The sequence below is a fragment of the Carlito syrichta genome, unplaced genomic scaffold (assembly GCF_000164805.1).
Source record: "Carlito syrichta isolate Samal-C Ts95f unplaced genomic scaffold, Tarsius_syrichta-2.0.1 Scaffold135687, whole genome shotgun sequence".
In the NCBI taxonomy this organism is placed as follows: domain Eukaryota; kingdom Metazoa; phylum Chordata; class Mammalia; order Primates; family Tarsiidae; genus Carlito; species Carlito syrichta.
Genome location: NW_007079783.1, coordinates 286,372 through 314,235, shown reverse-complemented (window position 1 = coordinate 314,235; position 27,864 = coordinate 286,372). Strand labels below are relative to the sequence as shown.

The 27,864-nt window shown below is 41.0% G+C and overlaps 1 protein-coding gene across 1 annotated transcript in view; it reads left to right on the top strand.

The window, feature by feature from the left end:
* Positions 1-27,864, top strand: part of FRAS1 (Fraser extracellular matrix complex subunit 1) — a 195,434-nt gene that overhangs the window by 90,037 nt on the left and 77,533 nt on the right. The window contains exons 19-30 of the mRNA XM_021708269.1: positions 1,977-2,108; positions 3,209-3,334; positions 5,744-5,991; positions 11,178-11,326; positions 11,510-11,672; positions 13,272-13,407; positions 17,807-17,997; positions 19,031-19,184; positions 20,402-20,665; positions 22,712-22,900; positions 24,604-24,723; positions 24,971-25,150. Coding sequence (XP_021563944.1) covers positions 1,977-2,108; positions 3,209-3,334; positions 5,744-5,991; positions 11,178-11,326; positions 11,510-11,672; positions 13,272-13,407; positions 17,807-17,997; positions 19,031-19,184; positions 20,402-20,665; positions 22,712-22,900; positions 24,604-24,723; positions 24,971-25,150 — 2,052 coding nt within the window. The remainder of the gene's footprint in view (positions 1-1,976; positions 2,109-3,208; positions 3,335-5,743; positions 5,992-11,177; positions 11,327-11,509; positions 11,673-13,271; positions 13,408-17,806; positions 17,998-19,030; positions 19,185-20,401; positions 20,666-22,711; positions 22,901-24,603; positions 24,724-24,970; positions 25,151-27,864) is intronic.

Here is a 27,864-nt window from a genome sequence, read left to right as displayed (position 1 = left end):
TCATGGGAAGGGGACTGGTGGCTTTGTAAGCATGGAAAGAGAGACCCGAGATGGCACATTGTCATACTCAGCACCTCACCATGTGCTGCCCTGTGCACCTCAGGACTCTTTTTAGAGAGTCCCCAGCAGCAAGAAGGCTCTCATCATATGTATATTCTTGGCCTTGGACTTCTCAACCTTCATAACTGTAAAAAGTAAATTCATTTTCTTATAAATTACCCAGTTTTAGGTATTTTGTTATAACCAACAGAAAACAGACTAAGACACTCTCACTTTAAAATAAAATGAATGTAAATCATAAAAGTAAAGTAAAATTGAATTTTGCAATTATTTATTTCTTAACTTAGATTACAGTGACCTTAGAGAATCCTGAATCTCCTGAAATTTAAGGAAAAATGTGTATGTTTGTTGTCAAATCCCCAAAAGTTAAGAATCATCTGTACCTATCTTTGATCCAGAGAAAAGGAGATTGAATGTAAACAAAGAAGCCGTGGCAGTAATTTTGGCCCTTGACTGAATTATCAAAGTCATGAAACCTTCATTCTCACCTGAGTAATATCTTCTAACCTTCAGTAGGGCTGGTTCTGGACTTCTCTAGGATATGGAGTATACCCTATAATATTTAACCTTATCTTATAGCTCTGTATTATGGAGCAAATAAATCTAAAGCTTGAGTGAAATTATTGCTAGGAGTCCCTGAGTAATGCTTTAATGCTTAAGAAGAGGCCAGATTTGTGCTGACTTGTTATTAAGTCCAAAAGAAAGTGAGAAAAGAAACCAGTTTCTCGTAATCAACCCATGTGCAAGCTTATCACACATTCAAAATAGTTAACAGTACAGCTTTTTCAAAAGTCACTACAGATAAACACATGGATGAGCCAGTGATGCAGGTATCCCTCCAAACCTGGCTTTTGGGAAAAGAAGGGGTTGTTCAGTTATGGGAAAGTAGAATGAGAGCCAAGGGTCAGACAGTTCTACTGTCATTTCCCTCAGGAGATTGGTGTTCACTCAGGTGTCAGATAATCCAGGGAAATAAAATCTTCAGGTCACTGTTTTGTTTACAAAGCTGTCTTCTATTGATGGCATTATGCATAATAACCAGGAAAAAGTAGATCTGCTTACTTCTAAACTAATGCCATTAGAAATATTTGCATGAGTACTGTCTGTCATTTTTTAAAAAATGTTTTCTGGCTGGGCTCAGTGGCTCAGCCTGTAATCCCAGCACTTTGGGAGGCCGAGGCAAGTGGATTGCCTGAGCCCGCGGGTTCGAGACCCACCTGGGCAAGTTGGCGAGACTTCGTCCTACAATAAAAATCAAAAACTAGCTGGGCATGGTAGTGCGCACCTCTAGTTCCGGCTACTTGGAAGGCTGAGGCAGAAGGATTGCCCGAGCCCAGCAGGTCGAGGCTGCGGTGGCCATGAGCATGCCACTGCACACCAGCCTGGGCGACAGAGTGAGACTCCAACTCAAAAAATAAAATTAAATAAATAAAATTTTAAAATGTTTTCTAATGAGACATAGACATGTCATTTCTAAAGAACAGTTCACGAGAGAAAATATGTTTTCTGGAGCATTAAGGGAATAAGCTGAATGAAAAAATAATTCCATAAGTAAAAGGCTTACTAGCATCATCTAAGAGTGCAAATGTTGTTGTGCCTTCCTTTCCACTAACGTTTATCAAGATTGCCTCCTTGTGAAAGCAGCCTCATAGAATGATTTCATTGTATGGTCCCTTATCCTTTTTCTCGTCCATAGAAACAAGTTTGTCAGAATAGCTCCCAGTATCTTCCTTGCTTGCTTACTTTTCCCATTTGTAAACATCTCTTCAAAGTGTTAGGGTAATCTAAAGAAGCTTCTATTGACAATATTTGTGGGAACAGGCTAAAAATGACCAGACTATAAGCTGATGTGTGTTTGCGTGTGTGTGTTTGTGTGTGTGTGCGTGTGTGTGTGTGTGTGTGTGTGCCTTTCCCAGTTTCAGATGGAGAGCACACAAGCCCAGAGATGGTCCTCACGATTCACTTACTCCCCACTGATGGTCAGCTGCCCGTGTTCCAGGTCTCAGCTCCACAGCTTGTGGTCAGCCGAGGAGGCAGCACCTCTGTAGGTAAGAACCAGAACGCTGAGAGAATGTAGTTTTGGAATTGGTGCCATATTTCAGCAGCAGCCCCTCTTCATCCTCTCAGTATTGCCAGAAGCAACCCATGCTCTTCCGTGTGTCCTTCCTTCTGGCTATTTCCATGCAAATAAAAGCAGTACAGGGAAGAGGCAACAAGCCTTCAGAGGCCAATGCTCAGTGATGATGACAACACAGGATTTATTCTCCAGCCTCCAGGAGTTTGATGTGTTGCCATCACTAAAATGCATAGTAACAGAGAGGAGAACAAGGGGGGAGGTGGGGATGGGAATCAATGAGTCAATGACTGCTCTTGTTTCTATTCAGGAAACGAAGAGTATCAGGAGAAATTACAGGGTACAACAGCAGGTGTGAGGAGCTAGAGTGGGCCTACTTACTTTGTATGTAATTTTATTTAGTTATTAGTATACTAAATAATAATAACTATTATTAGTATATCTTTTACCAAGAAGTTTATTATTTTACCAAGAACATTTTACTAGTAAGTAGTAGGTATTGTGTTTTTTGCTAGGTATGCTCTACAGATCTTTATCCAGTTTCTACATGTGGGTTTTGGCCTAAAATTGATTATCATCAGAGTTAGAAACAAACCATGAGCACAAAGGCGTCCATCATTTTACCTGACACATTCTCACTTTCATGATTGCCGTCACAGCTGTCCTTAACAGTGACTTTTCTGTAGAGCCAGAAAAATACAAAGGGAAGAAGCAATGACAAACAAAAATGGCTTAAGGGAATATTTTCTGGAAGAAAGTCTGCCTCTGGTCAAGACTGACCTAGTGTGGGCTCCCTCTGTACATGCCCTCATTTGTATGGGAGATGAAAGGTATTCTGAATTCAGAACTACTTACTTGCAGTGGACTTTTAAAAGAAACTACTTGCAGTTTGGGAATTTGCTATGCTCTCAGTCATCACTCTTTTGTGTTTAACTGGAATTGGGCAGCTCTTCCTGGCAACCGTCAGATGGCCCACTACACGCTCCCAGCCTGGCCCACAGCGTGTCATGGACACAGAGTGCGTGGTTTTTAACAAACCCATTCTCTCCCCACGCCCTATTCTTCTTACTGCAGGACTCCGGCTGGTAGTGAGGGATGCCGAGACAATAGCCGAGGACCTCTCCTTTGAGCTCCAGAAGCCTCCACAGCATGGGGTGCTCCGTAAGCACCTGGCTGATTCCTCAAGGCCCATGGCCACAGGTAGCCACTCACCCTGTCCCTCACCTGTTTGGAGGATTTTCTGCTCTACAGTCAGTTTCATGTGTTCTAGAGACGTGTTTGTGGGAAGAATATGAAGAGATTCTTCCTTTCGCATGTAGGTCATTGGCCTTAGTATTTGAGACTTCTTCGTCTTCCCACCCCCACCTCCTGCCCCCACCTGCCCCAGGCGCCACCACCTTGAAAATTATGAAGCAGGTTCCTCAGACTAGGGTGAAATCAGTTGACTTCTGAAACTTGGAACAAATGCATTTAAAACAACAACATATGAGAAATCAGCTGCTACTTTCCTAGAGTTGTTTATGGAGATGAATTTGTCTTAACTTGGTATGTGAATTTTCACAATATTTTTAGCACTGTGACTCTGATAGTGTTAACTACATGTGTTTTCATCCACTAAAAAAGAAAAAGATAACACATTTTGGCTAGGTACAGTGGCTCACACCTGTAATCCCAGCACTTTGGGAGGCCAAGATGGAAGGATTGCCTGAGCCCAGGCATTTGAGACCAGCCTAGGAAAAATAGTGAAACATCATCTCTATGAAAATTATTATAAAAATTAGCCAAGTGTGGTGGTATGCACCTGTAGTCCCAGCACTTTGGGAAACTGATGCCAAAGGATTACTTGAAGTCAGGAGTTTAAGACTAACCTGGGAAAAATAGCAAGATTCCAGCTTTGCAAAAATTAAAAAATAGCCAGTCATGGTGGCGCATGCCTGTAATTCAGTTACTCAGAAGACCGAGGCAGAAGGATCTCCTGAGCCCAGGAGGTCAAGTCTGCAGCAAACTGTGATGGTGCCACTGCACTCCAGCTTAGGTAACAGAGTGAGACCCTGCCACAAAATCAAAAAAATAAAGAGAATGCATTTTGAAAGTATCACCTATGCAATGTAACAATGTAGTGACGTGTACAGCTTTCAAAAATAGTATTTATCATGCTTTCTCTGATGATAAAAAAACAATTCATGTTGATTGTTTAGAAGGTACAGAAAAGCACAAATAACTGAATTTATTTTTTAACAGTCAGCCCTTCCTTATATATCAAAGTAAATGTTATCCTTTTCAAACTAGTCACCTCAGGTTGCTATATCTTCTTCCAACAATCTGTACTTTCTCAAAACCTTGATATGGTTCCTTTTGGAGATGTATTCTTCTGAATATCATTAGTAGGAAAATCTTTCCCCTTAGAAGAAGATAGTATTGTCAAGAATGGCCAATAGCTATTTGGGAAAGTCACAAAGGCAGATTTTAAAAATTTTACTGAATAAAATAAATGTCACTAGAATAGATTTGAAATATTCCAGGGGAACTACATTAGGAACATAACAGTTATTTCCCAGTTTTGTTAGCATTGCATTTAACCTATGTTTCTGCAATTAATATATAAGATCTAAAGATGTTTGTAGAAAGTTAGTTATATTACCTTTTTATAGGTATAATACCACTAGCATTAATAAAACAGTGTTGAAAGAAAAGACTGAGAAGATGAATACAGAGAATGAGTAAATTTTTAAATCTCATTTTAGATCACTAATTATTAGAACCAATAGTGTATCAGAAGAGAGAGCTGAATATAACATCTAAGACGGGCAATTTCACAACTGTGTACTGTGGAATCATTAGAACTCATGACACTAAGAGGTGTTTCTTATAAGAAGGATTCTGTGATAAGTTTGAGAAGCTTTAATATTTGTAAGTTAAAGATCATAAAATTCTAACGGATCTTGCAGTTTTAAAAAGTTATATTTAAAATTTTATTTGTCCCTGTTTTTCCCAAACATGTGTGAGCCTGAAACTTTTTTCACACAACACCTATCAAATCTATCACGAGTTAATATTCTAGACCATACAGTTTGGATTTCTAACTTGAAGCTTATTTTTTTCCATTTTTAATCTAAGAAAGCCCTATACCCCAATTAAAACAAAGAACAAAGGCCTCTTACAGGTTCTTTAAGCATAATTTATTTTCCTAAGCTTTTTAAAAAAATTTCAGTATCAAGATTAGATTCCAGAAGGGCGTTCATAAAGAATAGAAACTTGTTTGTTTTTCTAGAACTAGGAGTGATGAGTAGATCTTATAGAAGCAGATTTTTAACTTTAAATGATTAAGAACTTAAAAAACAAACAAACAGAACTATCTACAGCGGGATTGGCTACCTTGTAACACAGTAAGCCTCCCGCCTTGGAAAGTGCTGAAGGGTAAGCTAACCACCTTTTTCCAAGGTTGGTATAAAGGGAATCCCGCATTGAGTAGGTGGGTGGATTCGTCTATGACTCTCAGGGTTTATGATCCTATACGAACCTTGAAGTCCCGAGAACACAGGTGCTGTATGAATGAAAAGTATAATTCCCAGTAACAGTTGGCTTTGCAATTTGTTTTATTCTTGGAAGGTGACACCTTCACCTATGAGGATATTGAGAAAAACACTCTGCAGTATATACACGATGGTTCCCCGGCCCAGGAAGATGGCATGGAGATCTTGGTCACAGATGGCATCACAGTGACAACCTTAAAAGTGAGAGTGGAGGTGTCACCATCAGAGGGCCTCGGGCCTCGGCTGGCTGCAGGTTCCTCTCTGAGCCTCACTGTGGCTAGTAGAAGCACAGCCACCATCACCAGGTCACACCTCGCCTATGTGGTAAGGTCTCACATTTGCTTTTCTTCCTCTGCACCTTCTGACTGGGATGCCAAAAAGCAGTGCCATGGTTGTGTGTTTGGGCAGCAGGTAGCATGGTCATGGAAAGAGCCTTTTTTTTTTTTTGACTTTCCTAGTTCTGCTCTTAGGAGTATGATGCTCTTTATCCTGGCTTCTCCTAGTGTCTTATTAACAGACAAGTGAATGAGCAAAACTTTGAGAAAACACAAGCATGTGCAGGGATGGACTATTGTCAGGAGGAAACAGTGCCAGTATCAAAAAAAGCCCAAGTCCATTCATCATGTTTCTAATTGGAATTTTAGGAAAAGAGCACTCTAGAACTCACCTGGTCCATGACTAACAGGAGGTGACAGTGTCTCCACCAGCGTTAGTCTCAGGTTCATTCTGGGTAGAGCCTTGCTACCCCTTGGCAGTGCCTCTTAGCCACAGCACTGGTCACCCTTGCTCACATACCCAAGAGAACAGTGTAGTTAGGGTGCCGGGGAGAATCAAGGACTCTGGGATTTTTCCCGGTCTGGCCCTAACCTAATAAGTGATCCCAGGTAATTAAACTCATTTTCTTTCTTTGATTATACCTCTGAAGTGAAAGATAATGAGAATAATTATTGTTATATATATTGTAAACAGATATGTACTCTCTATGTAAACATAATAATGAGTAGTTTTTACAACCTTGAAAGGAAGACTGATTATCTAAATGCTAATTAGTCTTAGTATTGAATTTTTCCTTTACTAATCTTAAAATTCTGACCAACACCCTGGCCTTTATTTTTTTTTTCAACACTGTGTACTTTTAAACAACCCTTTTTTGGGCTGAAGAATCTCACTGTAAGATCTGGTCCTGAGCAGTGGCATATGAGATAAAATACTGGCCTGGGAACAATTGCTTTTGTCTAGATTTCCCCTCAAATGGTCTTTTCCTAAATTGCGGGAAACTGCATTCCATCCTTATTCTTCTCTTGAGTCCACTGTAGTTTCAGAACAGCTTTGTTTTTTTTTTAATTGACAGGTGATTTTTACCACAGATTGTGGTCTTTTGAATCTTATGAAACTCATGCATTCATAAAAATGTATGAATTCAGATTTAATCAATAGATCACCAAGGCTTGAAAAATGTTCCATGGACCAAAATAGCACCCCAAGAGTGGTTCCTGCCCATTAACTGTGCATCATCAGCTGCATATCAGGATGAAGTCCACTGACAACTGAACATGTATTTTCAGAAATTGATTGAATGTGAATTTACCCACCAGAGCGGAAAGACTCCAAAAGAACCATTCTAGCCTGCTAAATGCGTAGCATACATTTTAAAGACTTAGCTGGGTTATAGACTAACTTTCTCTGAAGCTTGTAGAGGAATTTTGTACTTAGTATCATAGAAAATTTTTTTCAAATATGCATAGTTAGAAAACTTTCAGTGAACATCCAGAAAGGTTTGGAAATTCATCCGAAATCCTAGTCACAAATGGGCCAGATTTTAAGGGTTTAGGAACAGGAGGGTCTGTTCTTAGTTCTGGTATCGTCAACAGGAGAATGATATGTCAGAGGAGACTAAAGTCAAAAGTGGGGTTTGCTTATCAAAAGTAGTTTTGTGTATATACACAGTTTGCTATACACTGCAAGTAAACAAGTAGGGGATGGATAGTCTGGATTCTGGAGTTAAAATGGATAGGTTTTAATCCAAGCTCACCACTTACTAGCCTACTAATGCATGACATTTAAATTCTCTGGCCTCAGTTTTCTTATCTGTAATATGGGGAGGATACATTAATCTTAAGAAGTTAATAGCATTTCTATGCACTAGCCAAAAATAAAATTATTCAAAATATGACTGTATTAATAACATTACATATCAGGTTTACAAGAATAAATGTAACAAAAGATGAGTAACTTATAGGGAAAATTGATGTTATGACTGACTATATAGAAAATTAAAAAAAAAACTCTTGACAAAGTGTTATAAATAAAAGGATAATTTACCAAGGAGCCAGATAAAAGATCAACAGATAGCAATAGCATTGCTATACATAAATTTTAAAAAATAACCAGTAGATATAAGTTAAAAAATGATATCATTTATAATAGCATTAAAAGAAAATAATGTCCCTCAGACTAAATATAACAAAAACCAGGCAGTACTTTCTATAGGGAAAATTATAGCACTTAGTTAGCAGACATTAAAAAAGCGTTAACTAAGTAAAGAGATATGCCATATTCACGAGTAGTGCATTTAATATTGAAAAAGTATCAGTTCCCCTGTCAAATGATCTTTCAATTCAATTCAGTTCCAACTGAAAGCCTAATGAGCTTTTTGTGGACCCTGATAAGCTAATTTTAAAATATATAAGAAAGAACAAAGGAACAAATTCTGAAAAAAATGATAGGAGGGCAAGAGGACTTACTCTATTGGGTGTCAATATTTATTATAAACCTCCAGAATTTAAAACAGCATGGCATAGGAATGTAGTAGAGAGTCTGGAAGCAGACCCACACATGGAGCTCTAACGTAAAGCTAGCAAGCCAGATCAGTGGAAACCGAAGGAATGTGTTAAAACGTGGATCTTCACAAAATGATTACTTATATAGCAAAAAGAGGAATTTGTATCACTCCCTCACACCCTACACAGATATTAACATCAGACATATCAAGTACTTAAATGTCATACGTAAAATTTTAGAATTCTTTATAGGATATAGGTAAATATTTTTATGATATTGGAAAAGGGGAGACTTTCTTAAACTAGAAACAAAAGTGCTAACTATAAAATAAAATATTGACAAAGTTGACTATAGTAAGATTAAATTTGTGCTCATCAAAACATACCTTAAAGAGAGAAAACAGGCCAATTACAAATTGGAAAAAGATATTTGTGGCAATAAACCAAAAATAACAAAGAAAATATAAAACTCATACAGAACAAGAAGAAAAGATAATCCAATAGAAAATAAGCAAGATACATGAATAGGAATTTCACAGAAGAGAAACCCATATGGTCAATAAACATATGAAAAGAAATTCACCTTTATTAGTGATCAGGGAAAGCATATTAATTTCATATACCATTTTATGCCATGTGTTGGAAAGGAAATAGATCCATAGGAAGGTCTTTACTTTGCTAGTGGAACTATAAACTGAATCAACCACTTTGAAAAATAATGTGGCATTGTCTTGTGAGGATGAATTCTTACATACCCAAACCATCTCACTCCTAGATTCCTATCCAAGAGAAACTTTCACATGTACACCAGAGGACATGTGCAAGAATGTTCATAGCAGTACCTTTCATAATTGTGGAACTATTGAAACAAGCAAAATGCCCATCATCACGATAACAGATAATGTGTAGCATACAAAGTTGATGGAATATTAGCCTCAAAACAGATGAATTATAGCTATATACAATGATATGGATGAATCTTAGCAGCCTTGAGTAAAGTCAACTCTGTGTTTATAAGTATTTAAAAAACCACCTAAAATACATACATTGTAGAAACATATCAAATGATGTTAAGAAATTCAAGAAAATGAGAAACAAGACTCAGGCTGATGGAAGGCCCAGGGACAGGATGAAGTTGGAACACATGGGTTAATATTGATTTTCTAAGTTCTAGTCCTTTTGTTAAATGGTAGGTTCATGGATGCATAAATAATAAAAAGAAAATAAAAAAATTAATTAATAAAAGAGATAAGGTTTTTGAGCAGAAAGTTACATGAGAATTTTTGTGTGCTACAATATCTTGGAGATCTTAAAAAAAACAGTGATTTTCTTTACATTATGACAGTATTTTCAGGAAAAGAAAATCTAACTGATTTCCCACTTTTTCAAACCGGTTGTCATTTGGGACTTGAGGCATAATACAACATGCTTGACATGAAATAAGTAATTTTTTCATTAAATCTGCCAATGTGAAATTTTAGAAGCTGTTCAGTCTAACCAAGAGCCAGTTCCTCTGTCCTTATTGTTTATTGCCATTAGAAGACAATACCTTAAGCTCTCAGTCGTCTTCTCAAAATTCTCTCTCAGAGTCCTTTGGAAGCCTACATATTGTATTTGATAACCCATGTGGAGAAACTTTAAAAGAACATAAATTTAGGGGAAATTTTCTGAAGTTTTACAGCTTCATTGAGTTCTAGGTCCTTGTCTTGCTAGTGTCAAGTGAGGTGAGGAAATAAGGAAAATTCTGTGCTCTTGCATTGAGGCTCTGAACTAGTAGCTTAAAACGGCCCCTGGGGATAGAAATAAGAACAGACTGAACCCTGCTGTAACCTGCCCACCTGGCATCATACCTCAATTGACTGTACGGCATAGCATGAAAATGTGCATTTGAACATACAATTGACCATGCAACATTTACTTTCATTGTTGCTGTGGGAAAGTATGGAGTGCCCCCATTTTCACAACCAACAGCTCTGAAAGATGAATGACTCAGGGAAACTTTCCAAGAAGATGTTGCCTGCCTCTCAGACATTTCCAAAAATATTCTTGAAGAAAGGGGAAATTATTCCTTAAGATATTGTTATTGTCTATTTAGAAACACAGAAAAACAATTTTTTTCTCATTAAAATATAGAAGGAAAAGGAAGTGGTATCTGTTAAGATTAGGCATCTTGTAGAGTAAGCAGTAGTAGATTCAGTCCTGATAGAAAGAAATCCACAAGACTTCCTACATTCTTTTGTTAATCCCAAATGTCATCATGTTGAATATTGCTTATAGTGAGTCATTGGCTAAGACAAGTAACTTATTTGTTTCACTGAACTTTATCATTGTATTATATGTTATAATGGAATTTTACCTTTCCCTAAGAAGCAAACCATCCTTAGAAACTCTGGAAGCAGCCTACATCTGTGTTTACAGATAGGTGACATATCTATATGATCACATTATATTCTTCTCTAGATGCTTGTAATAAAAACAAAATCTTTTAAAGTAATGATAAACCTAAAATACGTATCACTTCTCTTATCTTGAGCTACTCTTGAAAAAAATATATTACCAAAGGAGAATTTTAGGGGAAGTCAGTATTGGAATTTTCACGTAGTTTGAAGTGGTGTTGCTTTCTGACGAAGGAAATTAGCAGAGAAAGAAAAACCCCTAGGACTTTAACTACTGGAAGTGTTTTCTCCTGCAAATGTGCATTCATGTCCTGTCTCATATTTGTCTGATTAGGATGATTCTTCCCCCGACCCAGAGATCTGGATTCGGTTAAGCTCTGTGCCCATGTATGGTATTCTCTTAAGAACCTTAGGACCTGAGATGGAAGAACTCTCAGAAGTTTCCAATTTCACAATGGAAGACATCAACAACAAGAAAATTAGGTACATAATCACTTTTTGTTATTCCACAGATATTTTTACATTTTATTAAAAACTATTTACGCAACTGGTTATAGCTGTCTTGAAAGAATATATTGTTTCTGGTCCATTTTTAAACAAAGATACAGTCATCCTATCTGACTTTCAGAGTGGCTCTTTCATTTGATTCTTTTTGGCCATTTATAGGTATTCAGCTGGGTTTGAAACGGACGGTCATCTGGTTATTGATAGCTTCCATTTCTCTGTCTCTGACATGGACCACAACCATCTGGACAATCAGATGTTTACCATCATGGTCACTCCTGTTGAAAACCCACCTCCAGTCATTGCTTTTGCTGACCTTATCACGGTAAACAGTTTTCAAATCAATAAGCAGTGAGTACTACAGAGAACTGAAATCTGTGGTAATATAAACCAAGGATTTCTGCCTAAATTGGCTGCCAAGTTTTCTTCCCAAATATCCAGGCAATGGTGTCAAGAAATGCATGGTTTTCAATCATGAGTTTTTCAAAAAGCATGGAAACAAATACACAGAAGATCAAATCATTATATCTACATTATTTAGTCAACAAATATTTAATGTGCTAGGCTCTATGCTAGATGTTGTTAGTATTGGGTATAAAATTGGAAATAGAATCTATCTTTGAGGGGTTTACAATCTCATGTTGGAAGTGTGCCCAAGTCACTCCTTAACTCAATTCAATACTTAGCACTGTGATAAGACCCAGACATGAGTTCAAGTGCCAGTTCTGTTACTTACCAGCTGTGCATGTAATCTTTCTTAGACTCGGTTTCTGTGTCTTTTATTATTATTATTATTATTATTATTATTATTGAGACAAGGTCTCATTATGTTGCTCAGTCTGGACTTGAATTCCCGGGCTTAAACAATCCTCCCACCTCAGCCTCCACAGTAGATGAAACTATAGACATGTACCACTGCGTCCAATTCTCACCTTTTAAATATTGCTATTCTTATTACAAAAATGATTTCTCTGATAATTAATAGAATAGTATGAGCCACAGTATGCAGTTTATGGTAAGGATTCTGTAAAAGTTCATCATTCCCTCTTCCTTCTCTATTACATGCCCTAATGCCAAAAGTGTGGGAGTTTTCTGGCTTTGTTGAGTAACTGAAAATTCACAACACTGAGTTGTTTCTAAATGGTTCTGATACTCCTCCCATGTTTCCATTCTCACACCTTGGGGAAGCTGATTGACCATCCCATTCTCAGAGCAACCTTCCATTTTGTAATTTATAGGTCTTGCTACAGTTGGCCAAGAGTTGTTCAGAGTGAAATGGGTTGACCAGCTCCAGCAGGCTGGAGAAAAATATCAGGCTGAGGCTGCAAGGCTAGCATACAAACAGAGCATTGCCCAAAACATTTAGTTTGAGCAGCTGCGTTTACTAATCCTGATTTATTTTCCTCTTTGACATTAAGATACTGTGCTACCTTTCAAATATAGCGAATCTCTCTTCCCACACACCTATAAATATACAATATGAAGGAATAAGTGGGGCTCTCACTCTAGATGGGAATGCTATAGGAGAGAGTCACTCTCAGCATCCAAGGGAGGGCTGGATGTGTCATTCTCCACCTGTGGGCTTTTGAATGTCAATGTGGAAGGAAGGCAGCCATCCTGGCAGGCAGCTGAATGAGATGGGAGATTAGAATGGGCCGGAGCTGCTTTATAACCAGATCCATCACTGAATGATGTGCAACTTTGAAGGGAGATATAGAAGGCATCATGTCTGAGTGCGGTTCTGAGAGGTGCTAAGCGATGGCCTGGCTTCGGCAGAGCACACATCCCTCATCTCGTCTGTGGAGCATCTGCCTCCTCAGAAAAGTGAAATGGGTGCTGGAAGGTCACCACGGGCAGCACTTTTCAGCTCTGTTCTTTTTTCCTGCAATCACCCAAGGACTCTTCCCACTCTCTTCTTCCTTAGGTTGATGAGGGAGGGAGAGCCCCACTCTCATTTCACCATTTCTTCGCTACGGATGATCATGAGAACCTTCAGGGAGATGCCATCATTAAACTGAGTGTTCTGCCCAAGTATGGCTGTATTGAGAACACAGGAACAGGTACCAGCTTCACTGTAGAATGTTCGGGGCCTGGAAGGAAGGGAGGGGTGAGGAAGAACTTTACATCCAATTAAATCTGGAGATGGAGAGGAATAGGACTGTTCAAAGAAATGGAAGGGAGATTTTATTTGTTTGGCAAAAGTTTACTGAGCATTTTCTGTGTGCCAGATACTTTTAAAGCACTAGGGATACATCAGTAAACAAAACAGACAAACTCCCTACCTCCATGGTGCCTTTGATACTGCTGAAGAGAGACAAAAAGCCTAAGAAATGAGATTCTTGTGTCAGGTGTTAGAAGGTGAATACATGCTATGGGAAACATGGAACAGGGCAAGAGCATTTAGAGCCCAGCAATAGGGTAGAGGGCCTTGGGGACCACACTCAGATGAGCGTCCAGGAAGTTAAAATTCCTGTCCTTTTATTATGAGGCAGCTGTAGTTTAGGTGAGCCATCACTTATATCTCAGCTCCTCTACGGCTTGCCACAACTTGAAATGTGTGCTGTCAAACTGGAACACCCTCCCCTCAGCGCTCCCCTCCACCATCTGCCTAGGACCCCCTGGTGGTTATCATAGAGAAGAGGCAAGAAGGCATGCCCTGTCCACAGGCCTCTGAGACCTCTGTGACTGGTGGCTGAGACAGCTTCTGGCAGGTTGCTGTGCCATAGCCCCTGTGCAGAGACGCCTGAGTGCCCACATAGGGTTCTAATTGGTGCGCAGCTAGCAGCTCCCACAGAGAGGCCATGACTGTAGGTGTGTGGCCAGCATGGGGCCTGGGGTTGGAGTCTGGTCAACAGAAACTCACTGAGCAGTGGTACAATGAGCACAGTCTTGGGTCTTTTCTCCATCTTGCCTTTCAGTGTGTGCTCTCAGATTTGTTTATTGCAGAATTAGTTTATTTCAATAAACCTTTATGCCAGATACAGTGGGTATAAAGCTGAGTAAGACATAGCCCTGCCACGAGTGGGGGGCAGATGTGAAGACTGATAAATCACAGTGATTGAAAATGCCAGATGGGGAGAGAAGTAAAGCACAGAGAGAGTGTATAGTACAAGCCAGTGACTTTTGGCAGGGGAGGCAGGAATGTCTGCAGTCGTGACATTTGAGTTGGAAACTGAAAGGTCAACAGAACTCGCCACGGGGCAACAGGAAAGTGGCATTTCTTACAGAGGGAAGGGTTGGAAAAGGTGGGAAATTGTGAAAGATGTCTGCTACCAACCTTCCTTCTCTCTCTCAGTGTGACCTCCTGGGAAATCCTCCTGTATTTCCTACTGAATCTTCCTAACAGCATTCCATGTCACCGGTGATACAGGAGGCACAGAGATTCTCTATGTAAAGAAGTATCCCGTGGTTGGGAAGTCAAATTTCTGGCAAGTCTCAGCCTCTCTTAAAAGTGGCCCTCAAATTTTAATATACATAGAATCACTAGAAGGACTGGTCAGTCTGCTGGGCAGCAACCCCAGAGTTTCTGTTTTAGGAGGTTAGTGGAACCTGTGAGTCTGCATTTCCACCATGGCTTAGGGAACTTCTGCTCTATAATAACCTTGGTATCAACCTGAAAAGACAAAAAAGGCATTCAGGGGAGCAAAACAGTTGTCCCGAGGTACATTAGCTGAAGACCCCACCCCTTGCTCACCTGTGGAAAACCCTGCTCTACAGGGAGAAGTCCTTCTGCCTCTACTAGAACTGAGTCTGTTTTTATGTGTGTGAAGCTGGCTACCTAGACTCAGAACCCAGTGGACCCAAGAATTTTGCTTTAAGAATGGTTAGAAGAAGCAGCTTTTACTTTTGACATCAAGAAAAATAATTATTATTTTGTTAGGTATGAAATCTAGTGGCATGGAGTCTGAATTCATTACAATGCAGTAGTAGATGTTCACAATGATAACCCGCGTGCTTGAAGAACTATTTAATTCAAACCTAGTATATTCTGCTTAAGAAAGCAGGGAAGCACATTAATAAGAATGACTTATATAAAAAAAATAGAAGGTGTGACTTTAAAAATTGAAAGAATTGATGCTTAAACCTTCAGTGACAGATAACGTGTTAAACAGCTTTTTCTCCAATGATCTACTAGGAGGCATTACTATATTTATATATACTTCAACATCATTTAGGCTATACTTTTGTCCCAAATTACAAAGCCACATTTCTCCTGTTTATAGAGATTGATGGAAGAAGAAAGTAAAAATCTGAAGGAATTTTAACGGTTTTTCTAGATACTTGGACTGTATGTCTTAGAAATTATTGGGTCCTTGACCACTTAGACCTCTGTACATTTCTGGAATCCAGAGGAATCTAATCTGAGGGATAAAATTTAAGAAAGTCCATACCATTGAAGAAAAACATTGTGTTGAGCTCTTCTTTCAAGCAAATTGTAACAAATATGGCACTGTCTACAATTCAGGAAGTGAATGACCTTTAATTTATGATATGATTTTTACAAAGGATCATGGAGAGGGAAAGGGGACAGCCTTGTTGCCTTCAAATCTGCTGGCTCCACTATCCCATGTTGCTAGGTATCCAGGGAATGTCTGAAGACACAGGGGTTCTTTTTTCTCCTCTCTCTAGAAGAACATCACAGTGACAATTTAAAAATCAATTATGGAGACTCAGATTAGAATCAAGTAAAAGACAAGCGATCCATCATTTAGGCACTGCTTACTCTTCCCTGGGCCTTTTACAGTGTTTTGGGATTGGGATGAGAAGAAGAGTAAACTGAAGCCAGCCCTTTCTGTGGAACTCTGAGTGGTACCTGGGCATCTTAAGACCTGAATGGCCCCTGAACTCTAAGTGGTACCCGAGTGCCATAGCATCTAAGTGGTCCCCAGGTATCACAGTAGCCCTGGTGTACTGTCACAGGGGCTAGGCTCTGACCAGCACAAGACCAGGAATATTGTGATCATGAGGCTCTCTTTAGAACTGGAAGTTGACCTTATCAAACTGATGAGCTTCTGCAAAGCAAAAGAAAACATCAAGAGAGCAGGGAGATAGCCCACAGAATGGGAAAAAATATTTACCAACTGCATATTTGACAGAGGCCTAACATCTAGGATCTACAAGGAACTCAAATGTGCCGAAAGGAAAAAAACAAAACAGCCCCATTAAAAAGTGGGCAAAAGACATGAATAGACACTTCTCAAAAGAAGATATATGGGCAGCCAACAGACACATGAAAAAGCACTCAGCCTCACTCATCATCAGAGAAATGCAAATCAAAACCACATTGAGATACCACCTAACCCCAGTAAGTATGGCCATCATTAGTAAAACAAACAACAACAGATGCTGGCGAGGATGCGGAGAAAAAGGAATACTTCTACACTGCTGGTGAGAATGCAAACTAGTGCAACCTCTTTGGAAGACAGTGTGGCGATTTCAGAAAGAACTAGAAACATATGACCCAGCAATTCCTCTATTGGAAATATACCCGGAGGAACTTAAATCATTCTACAAAAAAGATACCTGCACACGTATGTTTGTTGCAGCTCTATTCACAATAGCAAAAACATGGAACCAACCATGCTGCCCATCGTAGCTGGGCTGAATAAAAAAAAAATGTGGTACATATACACAATGGAATATAAAGAAGGACAAACATATGGACTTCAACTTGGATGGATTTAGAGACGATCATGCTCAGTGATTTATCACAGAAACAAATAACAGAGTATCATATGTTCTCACTCATAAGTGGACCTTGAACAATTATAATACTATAAGAAAGGGGTTGGCAGTAGTGGGAAACTGCCAGGGGAGGGGGGGTAGGATTGGCAATTGAGGGAAGCTGCTAGGGGAAGGAGGGGCACACCTCATCAACAAGGGTACCTGCATAATCAACGTTTGTATACCTAACCCTGAATTGTACCCCACATCTTTAAAATAAAAAAAATTTTTAAAAAAGAACTAGGAAGTTAAATGAAAACATGACGGAGATAAAATGATGTACAGTTAACTTTTCCTTATGTAGAAAAAGATGGTTCCTCTTGCAGAGCATGCCAGATCGAGTGGTTTTGAAACTGGAGCTTATGGTAGAATCTTTGCTTTTGTACTGTTACTTGCCCCAGGACTTATGTTATTAGAGACTCCTAATAAAGCAACCAATGATTCTCCATTACATGAAATAATAATATTCTGAGTGCTTTGTTTGCATATTATCTCATTTGACTCCCTGTGGAAAGGACAGGACACGCATATTCGTGTATAGATGAGAGGTGCCCCGTGGGGAAACTGGGATCTACCCCAGGCCTTTCAGCTTCTGGTCTTATGCTTAGCCCCCTCTCCCTCTTTTATCCTCAAACATATTTTCATCTGTTGAAAATGACGTCTTGTTTTCTAATTCTGTGCAGTAAGCAGGAATTGATGGATCGAGGTAAAAATCCTCTCTTGATGTTGATGCAGGTGACCGTTTTGGCCCTGAAGTTACCAGTGACCAGGAGGCATCATTCCCTATTCAAGATGTCCTGGAAAACTACATCTACTACTTTCAGAGTGTTCATGAAAGCATTGAGCCAACCCATGATATTTTCAGTTTTTATGTGAGTGATGGAACCAGTCGTTCAGAAATTCACAGCATCAATATCACCATTGAGGTAAAAGACTGGAAGTTGGAAAGGTTGAACCTTTGACCACAATAGCTTACCATTAGATAACTTTCTTTATATGGACTCAAAAGCAAAGAAGATTGGATTTGACCTTCAATTTTAAAGGTCATTTAAAAAATATAGCCTTCAGAAAACTTGTAGAGTTAAGGTTGGCATTTGGGGAAGGTTTGAATTGGAAATCTGAATTTCCACTTCAGGGTAAAATTTATTCATTCTGTGTGAAAAACATTTTGTGACGGTCAGACAGAGAGATCTTGCGGGTCCCAGATTTAGATGAAAACTAATATATGCCCATTTTTCTCTGAACTTGTCGTGTTTGGTTCTATATGCCTATTTGCCTTTTCTTATTTTTAATGCAGTTATTTATTTAATTGTAACATCGAAGAAACATGTTTTTTTATGCTGTATTCTTATTTGAGCAACTACACAGGCTTGCTCTACCACCCCAGAGAGAGAGAGAGAGAGAAACAGAGACAGACAGACAGACAGACAGACAGAAAAGATATATTTCAGAATGGAATGCCCTCTGCCTTGGGAAAATGAAATGGATAGAGCACTTGGCACTCTGAAGTGACAGTGTTGAAAAGGGGCTGGTACGAGGGCAGGGAGACATTTAGAAAACCACCCTTTCAAATATGGTATCCTTCTACAAGTACAAGTACTGTGATGTGCAGGGCTTTTTGCAGCTGTTCTGGGTTCAAGTAGTGTGCCCTTTTATCTCCCAAATATATTTACATCTGTCAAAGCACATGTCCATATTTTTAATCTAGAAAATAAAGTCATTGTACGTATGGAAGAGATCTCAGATTTTTGTGGAATGCTCAACAAGGGGAATTGTATATGTGTGACTTGCTCTCTTTTCTAACTTGTAGTTTTAATTGGGAAGAAAAGATGATGACATATTAGATTCTATTTTGACAGAGAAAGTCATTGAGACAATGATACTTTCTCTGAATAGTGTACATTTTCTTTCTCTTAAACCAATATCTATGTGAAACCTACTATTTTATGCTTTAATCAGAGAAAGAATGATGAGCCTCCCAGGATGACCTTGCGGCCCCTCTGGGTACAGCAGAGCTCAGGAGTGGTGATAAGCAATTCTTCTTTGAGCCTGCAAGACCTGGACACTCCAGATGATGAGCTGATTTTTGTACTGACAAAAGAGCCTGACCACGGTAGGATATGAACTGCTATGAAAAGCTTCTTAATTGAGGTCCCCGATGGTTTATTAGAACCAACACGTAGATTCCAATTGAGTGTTTATCTGCCTTTCCTGTATGTGGTCCATTCTTTGCATCAAAATAATCAAATTCACAGTTAGCCAATATGCTTCAGAATCATGTTAGACACTGGTTGTTTAAAAGCCTCAATCCTCATTAATTGATGTGTCTGAAGTTTAATTTCTGCTCTTTTCTTACTTTCCTGTGTAACCCACGCAAAACAGGTTTGGATCCACCCATCCTCTTCTCAGAGTAGACCTCAGTGTTTGCTATCCTGAACCATCTCGTGTAACCCTAGAGAACCACACTAGATGTTTTTATTTATTTGATCCTTTCACAAAGAAAGCAGTTTTCCTGATTTAAACCAGATGCTAAAACCACAGTTGGGTTCTTTTCCCACTTCTTTTCTAAGCGCCATTCACCTGGTATTAGCTGAAGCTCTAGACCCAAGTGGTGTGTGTCAATCCATTGCAGTGCCCACTGGTCTTTTCAAGTTGAGAGACATTTGTATACCTAATCCTGAATTGTACCCCACATCTTTAAAATAAAATAAAATAAAATAAAATTTTAAAAAGTTGAGGGGGCTGCTGTGGGTGGAGGTTAATACAAAATGCTGTTGGTCATTGTAGTTTAACTTGCTTTCCTTCATTTTCACCTTCTTGAATGAAGCTCTTTAGCTATTCCATTGTGGTGCATGACCCTTGAACACAGAAAAATATGCCTCAATCTAAAGATGCTCCGTGTCTTTCTTAATCTAAAAGGATCTTACAGCATATTTCTGTTTTCCACTCCAGAGGCCCTAAGAGAAAGACAGTGAATGAAGAGTGCTTTTTTCCTTTGAGGAAAGAGAAAATAAGGTTTAGATAATGAAGTGAGCCTGAATTCATGAAGGGAAATGTGATTTCTAAGCCTCTATATTACCATATCCATCTGTGTTGCCTTAAGAGATTTTATTAACCAGGAGAAGTGGGACTTTGTCTTCTTCATTTATAGATGAGGCCACAAGGCAGTGGCCTGGGTTTATATATAAAATGCTAAGCTGCTGGTACCCAAGGCCTCTGAGGTCCTTGACTTTCTACCCAGGCTCACACTAGCTGGCAACACCAGACGATGTTTTAGTGCCATGTACATTCTACCACTGTTTCTTTGTTTTTCATTACTCCCTTCCTCAGGTCATCTTCTCAGGAGGCAAGCTGCCTCCGAGCCTCTGGAGAATGGGACAGTTTTGGCTCAGGGTGCCTCCTTCACCTACCAGGATGTCCTGGCCGGGCTGGTCGTATATATGCCTGGGGGCCCCAGCATGGTTGTGGATGAATTCCAGTTCTCCCTCACCGATGGCCTCCATGTGGATGCAGGGAGAGTGGAGGTCTACAAGGAATTGCCCATCAGTGATATGCCCCGCTTGGCTGTGAACCGAGGCCTGCAACTTTCAGCAGGTACTACAGGCATAGAAGAGAGTGACCGTGGTTCCCCTATACTTGTTCTTCCTTTGTCCTATGTGTATCTTAAATCAGTTGTTCCGTACTTGGAGAGATTGGAGTTTCAGAAAACTGTTGTTTTAGGTTCCTGAGAATTGTGAATGACACATATGAGCCTCTGAAATTTTTTGGACCAGATACTTCTGTCTGTGAATTGAAGAAAAGGTTGAGAAGAGTTTAGAGAATTTCCAGTGTTCTCAAAAAATCTTAATTTATCCAACTACTCAGACCCACGTTTCCTGTAACATTGTTCAACAAACCCCACAGAAATGAACAACAAAAGACCTACAGCAGGATTTTCAAGATACTTATTGGGGGAGAAAAAGATAGGAAGGGACGCTTGGGAAACCATCATGCATTTAAAAAGACTATGCACATAATTGAGAATGACCAGATCTGTTGTTCTAGGGTCTAAAACTCACAGTTTTGCTTATGTTTAAGCAACACTGAAGGGCCTGGGACACATGTCTTAGACACAGGTCACAGCAGGGAGTTAATTAGGGAGTGGGCTCTTGCCCACAGAGCATCTGCATCTCACTCAAGTTCTGTTGTTTGTCTGTTCTTAGTTTCACATGCATTTGGCAATGAAAAATATATGGCATAATAATATTTGAAAACTCGGGAATTCCCAAAGGTCCCAGGTTTGGAGTCCATGATTTGACTTTACCCTACTACAAGCTCATAAGCTAACTTGCTGCTATTCCGTGGATGCTGGTGGACAAAGTGCTCTGTCCATCAGAGACAAAGTGCTCTGTGACTCAAGGCACAGCAGGCAGCATGGGCAGCAGCATATTGGCATTGGTTCCCTCTGCCTTCCACATCTCATGAGGGTGATGCACAGAAGGGCACCCTCATGTGCAGTGGGGTGCATTCTCGAAGAGAAACACTGGACTTGAGAACTTTCCATGCTACAGCAGGCAGAGAGCAGGCCTGACTTTTGTCCCAGAATAGGATGTTATCTCAATTCAGGGTTATCTTCTGAGACCTGGCCTTGGTGGTGGTCAGGTCTAGCCTTCTCAGCATTACCTATCTGCAGGAAGGCTCAGGTTCTTGGTGGAGTGCCACCCCAACACCAGGATGTACTACACATGGATGATTGGGCTCTGCTTTCCTAGAATTCACTGTTTTTAACATGACAAAATAGCTGGTTGGGAAAGCAAGTGGCAAGATCCCAAGAAAAGGAGTTTGTCAGCTGCCAGTGGCTTGCCTGCATTCCCAACTCCTGTGTGTCATCCAGGGTCTAGAGACCTGGGCCTTGCTTCTCTTACTACCTCCATCCCAACACCTGTGCAGCATCCAGGCTCAGAGGCTCATACCTCGCTGCTCCTAATGTCTCCACATCTAACACCTGTACAGCATCCAGTACCCAGGGGCTGAGGCCTCACTGCTCCTAATGCCTCTGTCCCCAACCCCTGGGTAGCATCCTGGACTCAGGGACTTGGGCCTCCCTACTGTTAATGCCTCCACCCCAACCCTTGGACAGCATCCAGGCTCGAAGCTTGGGTCTCTCTGCTCCTAATACTCAGCATATCTTCTGTCTTGAGAAATGCTGATTTTGACTATTCAGTATGAGTTGGTAACAAAATATGTTTATGAGTTTCTAAAAAGCTATTTTTTTTATGATTTGGTGATCCTCAAGATAGTAAATAAATCCAAACAGATTTCATCTAGGTTTTGAAGTTATTTGCATCACAGAAGTAGGAATTGTTACATAAATCTAGGTACTAGCTGATAGGTCACTGGGTAGAGCAAGCAAAGGGAGATACTGAAAATAAATCAGAAGAGAAAAAAGTCACAGCTGCGAACTCAGGGGATAATTAGCAAATGGGAAAGTAGGGACTCTATCACTTAGGGACATTAAAATCTATTCAGTTGGAAACTGAGAAGGGCAAGTGCCTGGTAACCAGACCCAAAAAAACATGTAATGATGTAGCCTCCAGTCTCTGAAACCATTTGACATCCCTGTCATAGGACATGACCTACTCTCTTCTGCTCTTCTCAAAGGGTCTGTAGCACGCATCACAGAACAGCACTTGAAAGTGGCAGATACTGACTCCAATGACCACCGAGTTTTGTATATTCTGAAGGAAGATCCTGGTGCAGGGCGCCTGCAGATGGTCAAGCGTGACAGCCTGGAGCAAATCTCCATTAAGGGCCCAGTCCGAAGCTTCTCCCAGGCAGACATCAGCAAAGGTCAGCCTTTCCCTTCCATCTACCCTAACTTCCCTGGACTCTACTCATAGTAGTAAATGAGAATTAAATGCCTAGCAGACTGTGGCAGTCAACTGTGTGCTCTTTGTTTTGAATAGCTTCATTTATTCTCTTTCTTGTCTCCTCATTTCTTTGTTTAAAAGAAATGAAATAATTATCTTCCTTAGCTAAAATATGCTCATGCTTTGACTTGGCATTGATAAAAGTTGGGGCTATTATGGAGGGGAAAAGTCATTTTGACTTGCTGTGATGCTAAAAAGTGGGGGGAGAAGTGAGTTGGGATGGATTAAGATGAAAATGATGCCTTCTGTAGGTGAGCAGTTTACATCTCTTCTCAGTTCCCCAAAGAGCACAAGTTAATGAACTGAGCAAAATGGAAGGGCACACATCAGAGCTGCCTGGGGCCATTACGTGGCTCATCCTCCTGCGGAAAACACTGATATCATGTAGAGGCACAAACGTTCAATGCCACGTTGCTACTGGGCAACTTTTAGGGTTGAAAAAGGGGACAAAGTCATACAGTGGGGAAGAAAGTAGTTCATAGTCATGTGATGATATGCAATCCCATTTAGAGGTGGAAGTGGGCCATGGGGAGCAGAAACATGGGTCCTGCACGCCCACCACCATCTGGGAGCGGCATTGGCTGAATTCTATATTTAGTGGAGAAGGTGGGAGGGGCAGAGCGATAGTCATCCCTGGATTGTTCCATGCAGCAGCATCTACTTGATTTTATTTTATATTATTTTTTATTTTAAATCAGTGGGGTACAATTCAGGATTTGGTATATAAGTGGTCATCATACAGGTAAATTTTGGGCCTTCCTTTGGTCCCCACTTCACTTGATTTGAATTCAGGTACCCTTATTGACGTTGTGTTCCCCCCACCCCACCCTGGCAGTATGCCACTACTGCCAATCCCTTTCTTATAGCATTATAGTAAATGTTCAGGGCTTACTTATGAGTGAGAACATGTGGTACTCTATTCTTTGTTTCTGTGATAGATCACCGAGTATGATAGACTCTATATAGCGTCTACTCTTTAACAATGAGAGGGGCACATTTTCCCAGAGGCTTGGTTGTATTTACATAACCAAATTAATAGGCACTTATGCCATGGGTTAACAAAAATATAATACAAGGTCTTTCCCCTTTGGGCCTTTCTGGCTTCTGTAGAGTTTATTTACTTGTTTACTTATCTGTCTGTTGGTTATAGTGAATGTTGTTCTGTGCATAGTTCCAGGCAATGGGAGGTGAGCGGTCCAGGGAGAAGGTGGGCTGCAGCTCCATGTACTCTTGCCCTTCGATATGGTTGTATAAGGGGGTCACTTGGAGTGATGTGGGTGGGGCCAGTGTAGACTTTACACATATGTGATTTTGTGAATCTAGTTTTTATGAGACCTTCCTGGAGGCTGAGCTGTGTTTTGTTTGTTTGTTTTTTAAAAAGGGCTCAGCCTTAACCATAAATAAAGTCATGCAGGGTGACTTTGTATGAGGTCTTTGGTTATGAGGATGTAGATGGTAAGAAAGGAAAGGAAGAAAATGAAAATTTTAGATTAAAATGTCAAGGTGAGGAAGGTGTTAATTGATTTATTGGTGTGAATACCAATTGGATTACCACCTCTCACTTCAGAAACAAGGGCAGAAAGTGCTAATCGCAAATCTTGATTTTTCCCCCCCTTTTTGTAGGGCAAGTCGAATACAGTCATGGAATAGGAGAACCTGGTGGGAGCTTTGCTTTTAAATTTGATGTGGTTGATGGAGAAGGCAACAGATTGATTGACCAGTCATTTTCCATCAGTGTTTTAGGTAAGAGGGTGTTCGGTTTTCTAATATAAAAATACTTTAGCGATTTTGAGGTTATGTAGTCTACACTGTGCTCACCTTGAGGCTTGAGACCTTTCCTTCACTTGCCTGGAATAGAAACTGAAAACCAGACCCTCTCTGTTGCACAAAGCTCTGTTCTGTGGTGTGCTCTCTGACAAACAGGACTAAGGATGACTAGAATGAAAGAGCAGAGGCTGAAAAGATCCCATCTCAAATCTGGTATTTTCAGGAGCCAAATCCCCACCAGTCATCGTCACCAATGAAGGGCTGGTCTTGGATGAAAACTCAGTGAAGAAGATCACTACCCTGCAGCTGTCTGCTACTGACCAGGACAGTGGGCCTGCAGAGTTGATCTTCAGGATCACCAGACAGCCCCAGCTAGGGCACTTGGAACATGCAGCATCGCCAGGTAAGTCCATTATCTCTTGAGTCATCACACCCAAAGTTGGGACTTGGCAAGTGTTGGAGGCAACCAGGTCATGTGTCCTGTACCTAGAATCTGCCTTAACTTGTATTTATTTTCTGCTTCACTAATTTTGCACTGCCTTGTATTACACTTAGCATACAGTAAGAGCTTAATGATTACTTGCTGAAAGTGAATAAAAACTTACAATTTTATATAAGCAATCTTGTCTCCATCAATAGGTTGTCAATCCTTTTAGGGAAAACATCACACCCTATTTTTCTCCTGTGCTCCCTGGATCATGTGATACCTTGAAATTCATTGTACTTAACAATTCAGGCAAACAAGTAGCAACTGGGCATGCATTCTGAGCAAGATTCTAGTTTGGTTATTGCTCAGGAAAAAAAGATTAATAAGATATAATCCTCATCCTCCAGAGTTCCCTACTAGAGGAGATAAGGAACCATAACTCTGGGAAAAATATGGCAGGTGTTTTAAGAAAGGTAGAAACATGGTGTCTAGGAGCTTAGAAGTGAGAGTGGCTGCATTACATTGGACAGTATGCAGAGCTGGCTGTGAGTTGCCTTTGCAAGATGCAGTCTGGGCAGGCAGAATCTGTTCTTTCCAGAAATGAGAACAGCACGGAAGGCACATCTATAATATAATGAGCAGATCGGTTTGTCTGCAGCACAATTCTCAGGTAGTAGGAGGGGCTCCTGGGTGCTGAGAGCTTATGGAGGACCTTCAGGGCTGGGATGTCATCTCTGCTCAACTCAATAGACAACAGCAGCTCTGCAACATTCTGAGGAGGGAAGGAAGGTAGAATTTATCAGCGTCCTGTGGGATAAGCTAAAGGAGAGAGAAGAGGCAGCAGCAGAGGTTGGGGTGGTGGTGGTGGTGGTGGTGGTGGTTAGTAAGGCCTCAGCTAGAGCAGCAGCCGTGGCAATAGGAAGACCAGAGTCATGTGAGAGATAGCACCTGGTGCCTGGTACACATTTAGTAAACACTTGGTGGAGGGAGGGAAGAAGGAAAGAAGGAAGGAGGGAGGGAAGAAGGAGGAAGGGAGGGAGGGAGGGAGGGAAGGAGGAATTTAAGGGAAGAACTCATAGAACTCAACAGCTGAGTAGATGTGAGGGATAGGACAGACTTGCTGGATAAACAAGCTGAGGGTAGCATTATCTTTATTTCTTAGGACATAGAGGCAGTGATAGCTTGCTGGAGATTCAGATCTTCATTGGTTCTCTTTAGATTGGAGGATACAGATTCTTCATTAATTCAACCTGGGAAATAACAAAACAGGGAAGTGTCTACCCCTATGGTAGCCACTTTCTAATGCAGGGATTCAGACAATAGGCAAACCAACAGGCACATGTCAGATGGTGATGAGCATTATGGGGAGAATTGGGTATTCGCAGGGGTATACAGGCAACATGCAGGTGAGGGAAGCCTCCTGAATGACAAGGTGGCTGTTGAGTAGGTAGCAGAGGAGTGAGGGAGCAGCCACACTGACATATAAAGAAAGAACATTCTAGCTGGGTGCATTGGCTCACACCTGTAATCTGAGCACTTTAGAAGGCTGAGATGGGAAGATTACTTGAGCCAGGAGTTGTTTTTTGTTGTTGTTGTTGAGTTGGAGTCTCACTCTGTCACCCAGAATGGAGTGCAGTGGCCGCTCCTCACCACTGCAGCCTCGACCTACTGGGCTCCGGCAATCCTTCCGCCTCAGTCTTCCGAGTAGCCGGAATTACAGGCATGCACTACCATGCCCGGCTGATTTTTTGATTTATTGTAGAGATGAGGTATCGCCAAGTTGCCCAGGTGGGTCTCGAACCCACGAGCTCAGGCAACCCACTCACCTCAGCCTCCCAAAGCATGGGATTACAGGCTGAGCCACCGAACCCGGCTGAGCCAGGAGTTTGAGACCAGCCTAGGCAATGTAGTAAGACCTCATCTCTACAAAAATAAAAATTAAAAAAGTAGCCAGACATGGTGGCATGTACCTGTACTCCCAGCTACTTGTGAAGCTCAGGCAGAAGGATTGCCTGAACCTGGGAGGTCGAGTCTGTGGTGAGTTGTGATTATACCACTGCCTTCCAGCCTGGCTGACAGAGTGAGACACCAACTCAAACAAACAAACAACCACTAAAAAAGACACACACGGAGACCAAGGTGCCTGCAGCTGGGTGAATGAGGGGGAAAGTAGTGGGAGATTAGCTTCAAAAGATGGAGGGCGATCAGATGGAGGAGGCGAGGGAGGCGGGCAGCAGAGTCCAGTGTGACAGGGGAAGGCATGCTGGGCTTGTATGGCTGGAGGGCGGGGAGGATGGGCAGATTGGCTGACTTCCCTAATGTGATGCGGGCAGGCCGCCTACCCTCTGTCCCGAAGTTCTTGGGAGAAGCATGCAGATCAGCACCCCACCCCCTTGGCTGCAGGAGACATTTGATAACTAATTCATGAGCTTCTGCCAGAACTCGATCAGGTGCTGACTGTGTCTCTCCAAAGACAAAAGGGCAGGCTCTTGACTGCTGTGGGAGGCAGCTGTGTCTTCCCTGAGTGGAGCTCTCAGAGGCCCTGCATTGCCTTGCCCACCTGCTGGTCAGTCACAGGCCCCACCTTTCTGAAGAGTCCTGGCGGGGAGCTCCAGATTCCTTTTTGGTCTTCACAATGCTCAGCCTTTCCTGGGCTTAAATTCTGGGTACTAAGATCAAGTCAGCTCCTG